This window comes from Pyricularia grisea, assembly GCF_004355905.1.
Source record: "Pyricularia grisea strain NI907 chromosome Unknown Pyricularia_grisea_NI907_Scaffold_2, whole genome shotgun sequence".
Lineage (NCBI taxonomy): Eukaryota > Fungi > Ascomycota > Sordariomycetes > Magnaporthales > Pyriculariaceae > Pyricularia > Pyricularia grisea.
Window position 1 is genome coordinate 2,557,592 of NW_022156717.1, and position 15,110 is coordinate 2,572,701.

Genomic DNA, 15,110 nt, shown 5'->3' on the forward strand with positions numbered 1-15,110 from the left:
TTCATAGGTCACTCAAGTCGCTTGTCAGAGTTGGATTTATATACAGATTCCCAGGATCTCTAATTGCCCGTATTGGGCAGTTAGATCACCCTCACCTTAACGCAAACAAGGGCCTGGGGGGATTTATTTACCGTTCGATTGTCGCTTGATGGGGCGTGACATGCAAGCTCTTTACTGCTTACCACGTACGGTAGGAGCGGATAGGTACCTAGGTACTTCGGGCGAGGGGGAGTGGACAAATGAGATGGTCGCACTGTGCCAGGCTAAGTGGACGTGAACTGACACCAAACCTCCAATTTAACCCCGCTACGACCAAGATTGGCAAGCTTCGGGGCTGGCAGCTTTCCAAGCCAGCACACCTCTTTCATCATCATCCCACAAACGAATCTTGCCACTGGTGCACACACCAACTTCCTGTTCCTGCTTTTGAGTGATTTGTGACCTTTTTTTTTTTTTTATTGACTGACGATACACAAAAATAATATAAACTCATAATCCTCAATTTTTGGCGCCACGAGGGAAGTCTAAATGCATCTACGCCTGATCTCATGCTTTTACATTGGCTCTTTCATTACAACGTCGAATAGTCAGAATTCGTGTTATATATTAGTCTCATAGCACCAACTCCTACTTCTTTCAACCTGAAGTATCGCCGAAAGCGTACACCTTTATACAGGTTCTACTTAACCCACCACCTGTTGACCCATAGCGTTCCGCGCCCACCAGATTACATATATATCACTGGCTCTAGCTTGGACACGTCGGAAGCATGTCCGACCTTCGAAAGCAGATTCTGCTTGGTGGCGGCAAGTCAAATGAGAGCCGCAAGACCATCTCTCGAAAGGCCAGGTCGCGACCCGAGTCCGGTCTCAACTCGAGCACAAACTCCCCCATCACGTCTCCAGGCGTTTCTCGACCGAATTCACGTCCGAGCTCTCGGTATCCCTCGGAAGATGAAGATGGCAGTGACCACATGACGGACTCGGCTTCGGATTCCGAATCTGGTGCCCCTTGGGAACAAAGACTGGATGCTTGTATCGGCGAACTTCCATCTCGCAAACGTAGCAGCGGCGCCGGCAGAAGTGGAATCCTTAAGGCATACCTACACCTGATTCGCCACCATTACGCAGAGACCAAGCTCGAGAAATCCGTGTCCGAGATCATCCCAAACCTTCTCAAAAGTATCAAGAATGGAACAAGCACTGAAGAGAAGTCGTTTGCTATAAAAGCGCTTGCCGTAACCATACTCACATATACCAATGATGACATGTGCGAGCAGATTGTCGAGACGCTCAAGAACGTCTGCGAAGATGAGGGGGACGAAGACGTCAAGGCGGATGCGCTTTACACTATGAGCATCGCCATTATTTATGGCGGTGGACTTGAAGCGGAGATGGAAGATTTCCTGGAATATCTCATCACTATAATTGAAAGTGACGGCGACCAGGTCAACGCATTGGACAGCGGAAAGGTTGTCTCAGCCGCCCTTCAGTCATGGGCTTTCGTGGCCACAAGCCTTGATAGTCTCGACGCGCAGAGTTACGAGGCGCTCGAAGCTTTCTCCGAGCAACTAGACAGCGGAGACGTGGACGTGCAAATATCGGCTGGAGTCAACATTGCCTTGTTGTTCGAAGTGTCACGAAATCTCGAGGAAGGCGATACTGGCGATAGGTTGAATCTTCATGTTGATTCAAAAGTCCTCGTCAAGCGTATGAGCGAGCTCGCCAAGGGGTCCAAGTCGATATCCAAAAGAAGCCGCAGAAATCTACGTTCCAGCTTCGCTAGCATCATTACCTCGCTTGAAACGAACAAGGGTCCTGGATGGCGCGATTCCATCCCCGAGCAGCCAAAGAATGCCTATGATGAGCCAGACCCTGCTGACGACCCAACGATTCTTCGGTACCGTCATAAGCTTACGGTAGCAGGCACTACATTTTGGATTGACACATGGGCTGCCCTTATCCGTGTGGAAATGATGAAGAGGGTCCTCAAAGGAGGTTTCTTGACTCATTTTGAGGACAATCCCGTTTTCTTCAGGAGTGTTGGTGGCCTGATGCACTATGAAGATTGATATATTTTTGGGGAGTGCATAAAGAGCCAGCCACAGTAGAAGCAGAAATAGTCTCGATATCATGAAATGGAATACCCACTCTGGATTCGGGTTATATTTAGATATGTTTTCAGCTGCAAACCCAGATACTGCGTGATTTCCTTCCTCCGTAGCTCGAGGAGGCTGTGAATGATCAAAACAAGAAGAAAAAAGGAAACAAAGGGATCCCGATCAGGTGCAAAAGCGGCTGCTCTAACCAGTCTGGGAGTATCGTTGAATGACGCACATGGCACTTTCACACAGATTAACGCGATAACACCATCGACTCCGTCGACGAAATAGGCTTAAGCTTCTTGATAGCCAGCTTGCCAGCGCACAATTTGTATGTGATGTGGGTGGCCTGATGATGCCCAATCTTGAATTTGAGGTGGCTGGGGTGGACCGGACCACCTTGTATCCACAAGTGGTTGGTAGGTACCTTGCCAAAAGCAGCAGATTTCATTGTACGGATAAGGTACAGGTGTGTGTACATTAAGTAAGGTACCTATCTTGTACTACTATAGTACGCAGTCTTGCGACAAGCTCAAAATTGGCTTGTCTTGGATGCGAAAACTAAGACAGTTAAAATATTTCGATCGCTCCCGGGGTGCTTGCTGCATTGAAGTTTAAATGTTTGGCCCTGTGATCCCCTGATCCGTACGCCACAAGAATGCTGGGGAAAAAAGTCCCCTCCCCAGATTGTCAAAATCGACTCGGTAGACAGCGCTTACGCACTACCCAGACAGTACGTGGTAACGCTGACCAGGTCAACGATGTTTGTCAGTTTTTAAGCTTGGGCCAAGATCCACTCATGCTCGAGAATACCTTGTCCCGTTGTCTTGCTTGTCAAACAAGATAGATAGATGGGAAGCTGTTCAGATGGACACAGGGTGCAAGCGGGGTGGCTGGGGTTCGGGATTAAGGCGGCTCCATTCGGCTGAATTTAGATTCCCATAGCAACAAGAAGCAAAAACTCAAAGGTCGTAGGCAAGTAACTAGCTCGATATCTGAGCACTTTTGTTAAGCCATCATGGCATTTTTCAATCATGTATGTACGATAGTACTTGAGGAACCCCTGATCTCCATGTTTTGGTTCAAAGGGTTTCGAATACGGACTATGGTTAGGAAGCACGGATGAAAGAAAGGAGGGAGGCTTAAGAATTGCGCCTCATCAAGACCTGCTTCATTGGCCCAAACTAGGTAGGTAGATTGGACAAAATCCTGCCCTCAGCACAACTGTGCTTGCCCGCAGACTCCTGCAGCCCAAAGAATTTGACCCGTGGCTCTTCTGGAAGTCTATTGGTCGTGATATTCAAGCAGGGACAGCGCATCAAAGTCGCCCCCCTGTGGTGGCTCATCCCGCCATGAAAAAAAAAAAAAAAAAAAAAAAAAAAAAAAAAAAACACACAAAATATCGAGTACAGGACTGTAGTAGTGCATGCAATCAAGTCCCAGTCACGTTGGGCCGACATGGTACAACTTGGAACGTTGCTTGCCCTGCAAAGTGGAATTAAATTGAATTGAATTAATACAAAGGCGCAACCAACGCGTTTATTTGATCGGTACTGGTGGGAAACAAACGAGGGATCCTGCGAAATTTTCTCAATTTCTAGTTGCTTCTCAAATTTCTAGTCTCTTTGCAAGACAAGTCTCCCGACTTCTCCCTGTCACACACTAACTCGCACCGCATTCACCCACTTTTTACATCTTTCCGCCGGGCAAAGGCTCGGTTACCTAGTCTAGTGTGCAGCAGTTTCCGTATCGCAGCGCTGGGCACATCTGAGCGCCACCTGTTTGACTGTACGGCTTGGCTCTGTGGGAGATCTTGGGGGAGAAGCAAAACCCCACGAACGGTCTGCAGCGTGGGCTTCGATGGTGAAAAAAGATTGAAAGTGAGAAAAACAGGTACCTCGGAAGAAGCAAAGAGTGAAAGGAAACGGTTCGCTGCCCGCAGGCCCTCTTCGTACACTCTATTCCGTACCTCAGATTCCTCTCTGTTCGGCAACGTTTACCACTTACCGCGTACATCATCCATCCACACTTGACCGCTGCTTCCTGCGTCCAAGCAAGGCATTGGAAAAGCCGCAGATACGCTGCCACCCATACCTTTCGAACAACCACCATAAACCTTGAGCGCTGCCATTTATTCGATTTCATTCGTTGTGCGTCGTCGATCTCTTTGCCTTCCAGTGCTGGTCACCTCAGACGCAACCTCCTGACACTCGCGTCCCGCTACTGTTGCTCAGCTGCAAGTCGCCTGCGGTGGCCCACCTTTGGGGGGGCTGGGGACTTGTGGGCTGGGGCTGGACCGACCTACCTTGACGTTGCACCGGTTTCCGCGGCAAGGGCACTTGCTCACCACTTTTCGCTCGTCTCCAGAATTTCAACCAATCCAGCTACTCAAGCTCCCATGTTTGGCGCCGGGTCAATTCGACAATACCTCCCTACCCGGCATCATTACTAGCCACCCGCGTTTCTTTTTCGCCCTTCTTTCCTTTCTCGCATCATCCTAGAGGGGGACAAAAAACAAAAAGGGCTTCCGAAGGGGGAAGAGAAGGATCCGTACACCACCCGTTCGCAAACCAAGACGTGTCTTAATCGGCGCGCGACAGGGACGGGTCTTGGGTTGGCAGGCCGGCATTACGGGGATCCAAGAAACGCTGGCCCTAGAAAAAAAAAAAGGTATCCACAATGGGTGCTGATTCCAAGAAAAAAGCAGCGCCGCCTCCCCTCCCCGCTCCTACAGAGACCGATTCAACAACTACCTCACCAACCGAGCTCGACCTGGAAACCGATCTGGCGACCGATGTTTCGAGGCCTATCGAAGCCAAGTCCTCGTACTCGCTCCCAGACGACGGCACTCCCGTCACCATCAAGACACGCCAGAAGCACAATCGCTCCCAAACATCGCTGCTCATAGAATATTTTGAGGGTGGCAAAGGACCTGGCGCCTCGGGCGAAGGGAGCGAGCGCAAACCTAGCGTACGCGTGCGATTGACTCCGTCAAAGAATCGCAAGAACGATCACATCCAGATTACCGAGACCCGGAGCCGCAAGGCCTCCCTCACGAGGAAGACGTCGGCATCGGCATCGGCTACGCCTACCGGCCCCGTCTTTGAGGGCGAGGGCCTTTCCGTCCTCGAAGGCGACGACGCCCACAGCATGAACTCGTACGTGTCGGCTACCGAGGAGTCCAATGTCTCCCACCAGCCAATTGACATTGAAATTGACCGCCGGCGCCGGCGCCCCGCGAGTCCATTGATTCCAACCACCGAGAGCAGTAAGGTCTCGTATCAGCCAGGAAACATGTCGGAAATCTCAGCCATTCCCACAGACAGCTTTTTGGACGGCTCAGGTCCGTCCAGCAAGTCACCCGAGAGGAGGCGAGACAAGAGCCCTTCGCGAGCTGGAAATGTGATCGCTGGCGCTACCGCTGGTCTTGCCGCGGCTGCCGCTGCCGACAAGGTACGTAGCGGCCGACAAGACAAGGAGCGCGTGGTTTTGCCAAAGACCAGGGACAGAGACAGAGAGAGATCCGAGCGAAAGCACAAGAGCAAAAGTCGCACAAGCAGCACGAGCGACAAACATAGGGACGAAGAGAAGTCCTCCCGGAGAAAATCTAGCCGCAGCCATCAAGAATCTACCGTCTCGGCAGCCGACTCGAGCGTCGTTTCATCCGGCCTCACCCCTAGTCATCGGTCTGATCAATACTCTGTCCGATCTGGTACATCCAAAGCCTCATCAATCAACAACCCTAAATTACTCGAGACCGTCGAAGATGCAATTCGTCGTCTAATCTTACCGGAGCTTAATGCCTTAAAACGGGAGCAAAGCAGAAATCATGGTCGCCGCAGCTCCATCACCTCAACCAGCGGCACATCCATATCCAGAGATGACCAAGAGTCTGACAAGCGTAGGTCGGGTGTCAGTGAGCGTTCGAGCAAGCCCAGAGAGCCAAGGGACCGAGAGGCTCGCAACGTGCTCCTCGAAAGCCCCGAAGCGAGTGTTGTTTCACAGGAATCAATACACGAATACAACCGCGACACCGACAGTCCAGGCCATGGCAATCTCAAGGCGGCAGCAGCTGGTGCCATAGTCGGAGGGCTGGGGGCAGCGGCTATGGGTCACAACGAAGCCAGAGAACAGCGGAAGCGTCGCCGGGCCGAAGCCAAGAATCGCCCTGCTGACAACTATTCTGAAGAGTATGACGACGAATCAGAATTCCAGCCGAGGCCGCCAATGCCGCTTATGAGTGAGATCAATCCCTCTGAGATTACGCGGACATCTATCATGTCTGCAGAGAGCGACCATCCACAGTCTGCCCGCGGAGACACTCCCTCAACACACGAAACCACAACTGGAAGGGCTGTGGGTACTTCTACGGATGACAACCTGACACCGACTATTGCACCGGCGACACTGGCTGCGCTAGGGGCCCACCATCATAATGTATCCCACGGTGACCTTAAAGCTCTGCCACGAACCGGCACTGGTGCTACTGCCGAAGAATTCGAGACTGGGCAATATGCCAGCAACGACGATCGGAGACTTCAGGATGAGTACGACGATTACGATGATGTGGATGACGACCAATACTCGTATGATGGGCCAGCTGGGTTCTACTACAACCAGCAGGATGTTCCTGCTCCTCTCAGGTACGAGCCATATGGACTGGAGCGTCGAGGCTTGAGCCCTATACCAAGCGTTTCTGGATACACCGAGGGTGGAAGCGAGGTGCAGCAGAATCGCGACTCGAGAGTTACGCAGAGGACGAGCGGATCATTCTCACCCATGAAGTCTCCTCATTACCATACTCCCGGTACACCTGGCTCCATACCAAGCAATGTCATGAGCCGGGATTACGACCACGACGAGCGTAGTCTTAGAAGTTCTGGATATGACTACAGAAATGCGACCGAGAGCGAGATCGAAGGAACGTCCCCAGGCCAGGCCGTCCGGGGAATCGGAGCTAATCCAAACTTTGTACACATCCCCATGGGTGTAGAGTCGGCCGTTGCCTCACTTATTGATGGCTCTATGCTCGACGGCTCGACTATGACCGATTCTGCCCGTGGAAGCGGTGGCTACGGTGCCCAGAACTCGATGCGAGGCTTTGATGAACAAGGATCTCGGGACCCCTCCCGCCAGCACTCTGGGGATCCGATGCTTGCAAAGGGTGGCCCAGTGCGTTCGCCACCCTCGCCAGATGCCACAAACTCGCATGCATCTGATTTCTCGCGCGATCGCAGCCAGCCTCGATCCGCATTTGCCGGCGAGTATGAGCTCGACCAATATGGTCGCAAGGTTCTTGCATCCCAGTCCCAGTCATCTGGACGCCACTCTCCAACCGCTTCGGAGGCTGCAATCACCGGGGCTGCCGTTGCGGCGGCGTCCAAGGCCCTGCGCGCTAGGGAGCGCGATATGAGGACTGTTGATGAAGATATAGACAGAGGCTACACTGGATCTCCCGGGAACATCCCCCAGCGCAACAAGTCGTTTAAAGAACGAACTTTGGATGGCCATCAGCCGGCAAACACTCCAATGCATAGTGTCGACCGCCTGGATGAGTACGACCGACCGAGAATGGGTGCCAGTGGCATCCCAGATGCGGAAGACCCTCTCCCAGAGGTTGGCTTCTACGAACAGTCAAATCCTTCAGTCGTCGAAGGTCGTCTCGATGGCTCGCGGCGGAGCAGCCAGGACTGGTCAGGCCAGAGGACCCCGACTCAGCTGGTCCCTGACAGGAACCAGGACGATAACTCTAGTCTCCAAGAGACACCCAAGCGTAACGGTAATGGTCTTGGGACTGCAGCTGGCGTTGCGGCTGGTGCTGCTGCCATTGCGACCGCGGCTGCTTTGGCATCGTCGCACAACCGCCAGCCGAGCCAAGAGCACGAAGATTGGCAACGGAACTCTGACGACCGCAAGAGAGACACTCTTGTCACGAACCCCTTCGAGGGCAACAGCCCTCATGTCAACCTTCCAGGCCTTGGTGACAACGTCATGAGTGGGAGCGCGCCGGTGTACCAGAACCCAGGCTTTGGTACGGACTTTGGAACTCGCAGCCCCCTGCACAATAAAGTCGATGAGGGCTACATCTCACAGGGTGCCAACAGGACACCTGACCATGTCAGGAGTAAGGGCAAGGGAGTTGAGTTTTCTCAACCCGTCAACGCATCCAACATGGACGATCCGTTCTATACTCCAAAGGGAGGAAGGCACCTCAGTGGCATGTCGCAAGGATTGGGCTCACCGCTGTTTGATCCCTCCACTGGTGCCGGAATTGACCGCATAGAGTCGCAGGATATTGTCGCCCTGATGCAACATGTAAGTTTCCCGAGACACTGAGCATTGCAGTGTGGAGTGCAGCTCGCTAATCTTATTTTTCATCACAGCTCATGGTCAGGGATGCTCAGCGAAGCGCTCGGGACACAGAAATCCTCATGACCCTTGTCCGGTCCGCGGCCGAGATGCGCGAGTCGTTTGAGAAGATCAAGCACATGATTGCGGACTCGGAAGACGTAATCATCCGCGAGGTCGAAGAGAACACTGAGAAGACGGTACACCGTCATCTCGGTGGCCCGAGGCCATTCCCCGGCAGCGCCAGTGGAGCTCGGTCTCCCATGCAGACCGCTGGCGGTTCACAAGCAGGGACTGAAGAACTACGCACCAAGAAACAAAACCTTTTCCGCAGAGCTCTGAAAGGCCTGAGCACCAAGGGCAACAACGATCTTGGTAGGATCGAGGATATGCTCATGCAACTCCTCACTGAGGTCGACACCTTGAAGACGCAGACTGCCATCCGTAGCGGAAGTGCGGGTGCAGGAGGATATACCCCTACTGGCGCCGACGTACAGTCTTTCGACAACCTGCAGCCTGCCGTCCAGTACGAGCAAGACCGTGGCTACGAACCCGAAGGCCATGCAGGTACCTCTACTGCCAGCCATGCAAGCCAGTCGGGTCATCTTTCGATCCCGCAAAACCGAGGGGGGTCAACAAAGCTTGGCTACGACCGCAAGTTTTCCGACCACCGTATCAGCACGGTCCCAGAGGCGAACGAGGAAGACTTTGAACGTCGCACACCCGAGCGCGGATACCAGCTCCAGGAACAGTATGCCAATCCGGATCTGGCTAATATCGCGCGGTCCCGAAACGTTTCAGGCGGAAGCATGTCTATTTCGACCCCGCCGCTCCCTGCTCCGGCGCAGGGTTCTATGAGCAACGAGAACACTCCTCAGGACAAGAGCAAAAAGCACAAGTCATCGGGCTCATCCAACTGGTTCCCAAAAATTTCTCGTTGGTCAGAGACGACCACCTCGAGCGTAGGCAGGGTCTTCCGTAGCAGCAAAGACTCAAAGAAAGACGCCGATTGGAGCTACGACGGCGACCCACACGTTGATCCATACGGCGATGACAAGCTTCACACGGGCTTCTCACAGGATGCTCTTCCTGAGCCCGAAGACCCCAAGTACAAGGCTCACCGTGACTCGCTGAACCTACAGCACCCCCGGCCTCGACAGCAAGCTCACAAGGTCGCCATAGAGACCCAAGCCGAAGACTATGGCGTACCTAGGTCGCCAAATTCAGCCAATTGGGCGGACTCTGCCACAAGCTTGAACCGCCTCCAGGGCCAGGCTGCCAACATGCGACCGCATCGCTATAGCGATATGTCAGCTTCGGCCCATCAGGAGCACCAGCCGCAGTTCTGGGGCTCTTCGCCGGTTCCGGCCGCACTCTCGCCGTCAGGACCCCCTCGTCCGCCCAAGGAGCCGCTGGACGGCCAATCGACACCACAAAGGTCCAACCGTATTTCAAAGTTGCAGAAGGGTAGCCCGAGCCCGCTCCCGTTCCATAGTGTTGAGAGTGGCTATGGCACCGCTACGCATGCCAGCTACAACGAGAGCCCGCGCTTGGAGAACAGGAACCTGAGCGGCGCACTTGGTGGCGTACCAACCCGACGGCCTAGCGGGCCCAGGGCCATGACACCCAAGAGTGAGGACGACAGGCGCCGGAAGCGAGGTACGTTTTCGACTGAGTTTAGATATGTGATTTGCCTAAGCAGGATATAATGCTAACATGTTTTCTCAGACACCTTTGGGTCGATGGCCTCTCAAGAATCGGAGACCTTTTAAATGTGTCAAAGGAAAAAAAAAGAAGAGATGAAAAAAAAAAAAAAAAAAAAAATCAAAGCTACTCATCCCACACCTCCAGGTGGACATAGTCCCTGGATGCATATATTTGCAATGAAACCAAAGACGCAAAGGCCATTCCAGGTTCTCTTGCGCCAATCACGCCATTAAAACATATCGACATAATCATTGCCTTTCGATACCATCTTTACATAACGATTCTCTTTCCAAAATCATGTTGCCCAGCATCAAGATATTCTCGTTTTGTTATTTATGACCATTACAGTTTCTCTGTCTGAATACTTTCAAGAGCAAGCGTTGTATAGAGTGTTTGCTGCGTGGTCCTTTTTCGACCTTTTTTGTTTCTTATTCTTTTCTCTATCACCGCCTTGCATTCTCACCAAGTCTTTAATGATGCCATATGCCCAGGGCATAAGCGGCAGTCAAGATATTTTTATTCTTCTACGGAAGATGGTTGGGGGTCAGAGGGACGGGGTTTTTCATGATGGTCGAAGGGTTCTTTTTTTTTTTTTTCAGAGCAGTCACCTGCCAAATCCAATCATCAAGCAAAAGCGGAATTTCGGTGTCCAGATTAGATAGGATATTATAGGGGTTTCGGGTAGGACTTTTCGGATGAGGTCCTTTGTCCTGTTACCCAGCGATGATTTATGACAATAATTGCCACACTTATTCTGGTGGTATAATGGGCAATTGAATTTTCTGTGCACATGTTTGTATATTCTTGATGTCATTTGATCCCCGGTGATGTTCAATTCTGGAAGAAAAGGGGTCTAGGTTGTCGAGCTGTGTGGACACTTGAATATCACCTCGGAGTTGAAGCCATAGCATTCTTGGGCACAATATGGAGTAGCTCTTCTACGATATTAAAGTTCCATTGGATGAGAGTAAGTAGTCTTTCTATAATCGGAAATCTCTCTCGTGTAATATGTACATGGAATGTCTGTTTTTGAAGGTGAAAAGTGTTGTACATGCCAGGTATAACTCGCCGAGGATATCATGGTGTAAGAGGAATAATAACAAAGAAATGAAGGAGAGTAAAAAAATGGAGAAATCAAGAAAAAATAAGACCGGCCATCGATAAGTTCCATGGTGAAAAAAAAAAGACGGAGAAAGAAAAAGAAAATTTTGCAGATGGGCTGTGGTATCATTCTTTGTTATTGGCCCCTTCCTGCCGCCGTCCGTTTTCTGTACCGAAAAAAAAAGAGAAGAGAAGAAAAATATAAGAGAAATTTCTCCTGGTATGCAGCACTCTAGTCGTCAATCTGCTTGGAGTACCTGGCATTCCTCCTCCTCCGGCTCCTGCCTCCGCAGCAAGCAAACAGAGACATGATGGTCCCGAGCAGGAGCAGCGCGGCAGCGCCCAAGAGGGACCACATGCCTGGACCGAACGAGGCGGAGGCGCCGGCGGCGGGGGTTTCATTGAGACCGGAGCGGATCATGTTGAGAACGACAAAATCGACAACGAGCGCGACGATGGTGGTGGACAGGGCCCCCAGGGCCATCAAGGTCGCCATGCAGCTGCCGGAGCCGCCGGCGCCGAGGGACAGCAGGGCGGCGAGGGCCGACGTGCCGGCCGCGATGGGCTGCAGCACCGCCAGCTTGGCGGCGGCGGCGCCCGTGTCGAGCGCGGAGCCCGTGAACTGCAGCCCCGCCGCCTCCCCGACCACGCTGACGGCGTTGTAGCCAAACTGCATGGGCGAGCAGCGGTTGCCCCCGTCGGTGCTGCTCGTCGACGTCGTCCCGTTGCTGTTTTCGCTCATGGTCGTGTTGGCATTGTTGCTGCTGCTGCTGCTGCTGCTGCTGCTGCTGGTGTTGTTATGACTGCTGGTGCTATTGGTTATGCAGTAGCCGTACGTTCCCAGGACCAGGACCGGGTGGTGGTCTGGCGTGGTGGTTGCGTTGTTGATGTCTATCCTCAGCAGCGAGATGCTCTTGACCACCGGCGCGGTTATGTTTGTGACGACGAGCAGGGCAACGGCTCCCAGGAGGAAGAATGTGCCAATCTTGTGGCTAGTGGCGGCCATGATGAGTGACTATTCGTGAGCTGTTTTGTTTTGTTTTGCTGTTGTCCCTGAAGCCCGGGTTGGAGAATGATCACAGGAGAGTGGGGGTTGTCGACTGCTGGTGATCTCAGGTGGGTGTTATTCCAGTGTTGACGGATAAATGTCACTGGCGGCTAGAGACGATGGAACAAGCTCGCGGACAGTTGTTATATGGGATGGTGGGTAGGGAAGTAAAGAAAAAAAAACATATGACCATGTCCAGTCATGCCCTCATTACCTCACCTCATGTACCAAGCTCAAAGCAACGGGTAATTCCAGACCCAGGTCTAACTAAGGTAAGGATAAGGGGGGAAAAGGAAGACCCGAGGCAGGGGATGATAACAATAATAGACAAAAAAACCGGGATGAAAAGGTTTCAGCAGATAACACTTGATGTTTAGTAACCGTAGCCGTCGTCACATCGTAGGATCATATCCCTTAACCGTCGGATACCTCCGAGACTCCAGAACAAAACATTCATCTCTTGAAGATCGTCGTTGGAATTACATGAGGGCTGCTTAAAACACCTAGTGTCATCCTGCCAGGACTGGAGCTGGTTTGGTGCTGAAGGATAGGCGGCCAGTGCACACTGATGAACCAACCCCTGGCGCCTCAACGATGGACTTTGCTGGCGGGCTTTTTTTCGTTTTCTTCTATTTGCTGTTGTCTTTCATTGCTTCTTATTTTTGTTCTGCCTTTTTTTTCATCTGCAGCGACTCAAGTGTTCAGTAAGATGTTATCTTGCTGGTGGTGCTGAGCTTTCGTTTTTTTTTTTCTTTCTTAATGCTCTGAATACTTTTCTTTTCCTTGACAATGCCTTTGATGCCAGCAAAGTACACCAAGCGGCATGAGCCGCAAATCCTCTTTGGAGTCGGCGGTTTTATAATAACACTTTGTCGATAACAGTTAGGTTTGGACTGCATCTAAAGTAGTAGTTCTAGAAGTCTAGATCTAGCTCTTGTTTTAGGCTGATCCATATAACGATCGGCCAATGTCCGCCCAGGCTTGCCGGGTGATTGCCCTTGTCTGCCATACCTGCAGCGATTGCGGCGGAAGTAAGCACTGGTGCCTGGATGTTTCCCCTATCCGCTAGCGTTGGTACCATAGCCAAGATTGGGGGGTTTGGGGGAGGCAGCGCGGTACAGACAGATGACATCTCATTTTCAGACGAACCCTTCAGCCACAATCTTACAAAAAAAAAAAAAGATTAGGCACGAGAATCGGGCTACGTCTGCCAGAAATCGACGATGAAACCCCCCCCCCCCCACTGTGCCTAGACTTGACTTCAGATCCTTCTTATTTCGCCGTACGCACGAACCACTCTTGGGGTCAGATGCCTGCATGGTTTTAACTTGATTTCCGTCGCGACCCGGGCAGCATAAAATGACCACATGTGGCGCTGGCAATTCAAAGTTGTAGAGTAGGTAGACTCCAAAGCTCGATTCCGTAATTTGACTACACCTGTCGGTTGCCAGTGTGTCAAGCTTACATACGATCCGAGGAGATCGAATGGATCGAGCGGGATTGCCATAAGATAATGGCTATGCATCTATCCTTAGGGAAGCTTGTTTCCTAAGGATTGGAGGGGAAGGGAAAGACCCTGCCAAAGATAACAGACTATCTTTTGTCGTCTTCTCGGCTCGAGGGCTGCCTGCGTTGTATTGTTTCATATCGTTGTAGCCATTGGACAACTGCCCATTCTAGGCGTAAAGCTTGCACCAGAAATCACTCAGGATCTTTGGACACCTCATCCGCGAGCACGAGCGTCTGGCCAACGTTGCCCATGTTCTTGTGCAGCCACTGCTTGTGAAGTCTCCTGGCCCTGCGCGTCTCGACATACGTGGTCGCCAGCCCGGACCTTTTCTGCTCGTCGTGCTCCTCGATCCTCGTCTCGTTCAGCTGGTCGAGCGTGATCCAGTCGGCAAAAGGTTGGGTGTCGTGGTCCGAGGGCACGAGGTCGCGCAGCGCCCGCGACATGAAGGTGTCGGTGGCGTGCCGCTCGTGCTCCCAGGGTCCGTACAGTCGCGACCGCCGGATGTGCGTGTAGTGCCCGTGCTGGTTGGTGATGAAGGCCGACAGCACAAAGGAGCGCTGCTTCACCGTGGAAATGCCCAGAGAAGGCGCCGACGGGTCACCATCTTCCTCTTGCTGCTCGGGCGTCTCCGGCAGCTGCTCCGCCACCGGTTCGTCCGCTTCCAGTTCGGCCACTGGCGTCTCGGAGTCGCTATCGCCCTGCCGCATGGCCTCGATCGGTGCGACGGTCGGTGTGATATCGCCCGAACCGATCAAGTTGACACCTATGTTCTCCACGACGAATTCGTACCTGATCGGAGCGCGCCTGACGAGTTCTATGGCATCTTTGGATGATCGGAAAATGGAGATGAAGGAATCGTCACGCTGGGGTTTCAAGAGTCAGTATTGTATGTGCTTGTGAAGGTGACGCTCTCGCTTGTAATGTAATGAGCAATGTTTGGGGTTTGAATAGAGAACATAACATACGCGTAGCTTCTTAAAGACCTCGACCTCGCCGGTGCGCTGCAGCATCCGAAGCACCGCCCGTCTTTCGGCCAGCGTCTCCGGCTTTGGCTGCACCCTGAGGTAGACGGTGCGATTGAATACATGGGCTCCAAGGCCTACCCGAACTGTATTTGGTATTTGCATTGTGAATTAGTCGCAGTCACGGCCGTGTGGCCATGAGAGTATTTGGCTCTGCTTTACTCTAAAATAGAACAAGAAAACTTTTGTAGCAGTTGTGGTTTGTGAGGTTCCTTGTCATGGAGCTGTGGTTCAATTCGTTTTTTTTTTTTTTTTTTTTTTTTTTTTTTTTTT

General features: G+C 52.2%; 5 protein-coding genes across 5 annotated transcripts; 3 read left to right on the plus strand and 2 right to left on the minus strand.

Annotated features, from left to right (window-relative positions):
* Positions 1-769: 769 nt before the first annotated feature.
* Positions 770-2,071, plus strand: PgNI_03332 (uncharacterized protein; the record flags this gene model as incomplete). The annotated part of the gene is made up of 1 exon (XM_031123387.1): positions 770-2,071. One exon carries the CDS (start codon positions 770-772, stop codon positions 2,069-2,071), a length of 1,302 nt encoding a protein of 433 aa, XP_030984925.1.
* A 1,287-nt stretch (positions 2,072-3,358) lies between these two features.
* Positions 3,359-3,457, plus strand: PgNI_03333 (uncharacterized protein; the record flags this gene model as incomplete). Its single annotated transcript, XM_031123388.1, has 1 exon — positions 3,359-3,457. A coding segment is annotated over one exon (99 nt), but the record flags the coding sequence as incomplete, so codon positions are not given.
* Positions 3,458-3,588: 131 nt separating this feature from the next.
* Positions 3,589-10,357, plus strand: PgNI_03334 (uncharacterized protein). Its single transcript, XM_031123389.1, has 3 exons — positions 3,589-8,416; positions 8,485-10,108; positions 10,178-10,357. The coding sequence occupies exons 1-3, from the start codon at positions 4,781-4,783 to the stop codon at positions 10,219-10,221; spliced, it is 5,304 nt and encodes a 1,767-aa protein (XP_030984927.1). The 5' UTR covers positions 3,589-4,780; the 3' UTR covers positions 10,222-10,357.
* A 1,132-nt stretch (positions 10,358-11,489) lies between these two features.
* On the minus strand, positions 11,490-12,263 carry PgNI_03335 (uncharacterized protein; the record flags this gene model as incomplete). The annotated part of the gene is made up of 1 exon (XM_031123390.1): positions 11,490-12,263. One exon carries the CDS (start codon positions 12,261-12,263, stop codon positions 11,490-11,492), a length of 774 nt encoding a protein of 257 aa, XP_030984928.1.
* A 915-nt stretch (positions 12,264-13,178) lies between these two features.
* Positions 13,179-15,083, minus strand: PgNI_03336 (uncharacterized protein). The gene is made up of 2 exons (XM_031123391.1): positions 14,781-15,083; positions 13,179-14,678 (listed from the first exon to the last, which is right to left on the minus strand). Exons 1-2 carry the CDS (start codon positions 14,940-14,942, stop codon positions 14,007-14,009), a joined length of 834 nt encoding a protein of 277 aa, XP_030984929.1. The 5' UTR covers positions 14,943-15,083; the 3' UTR covers positions 13,179-14,006.
* Between the last annotated feature and the right edge of the window lie 27 nt (positions 15,084-15,110).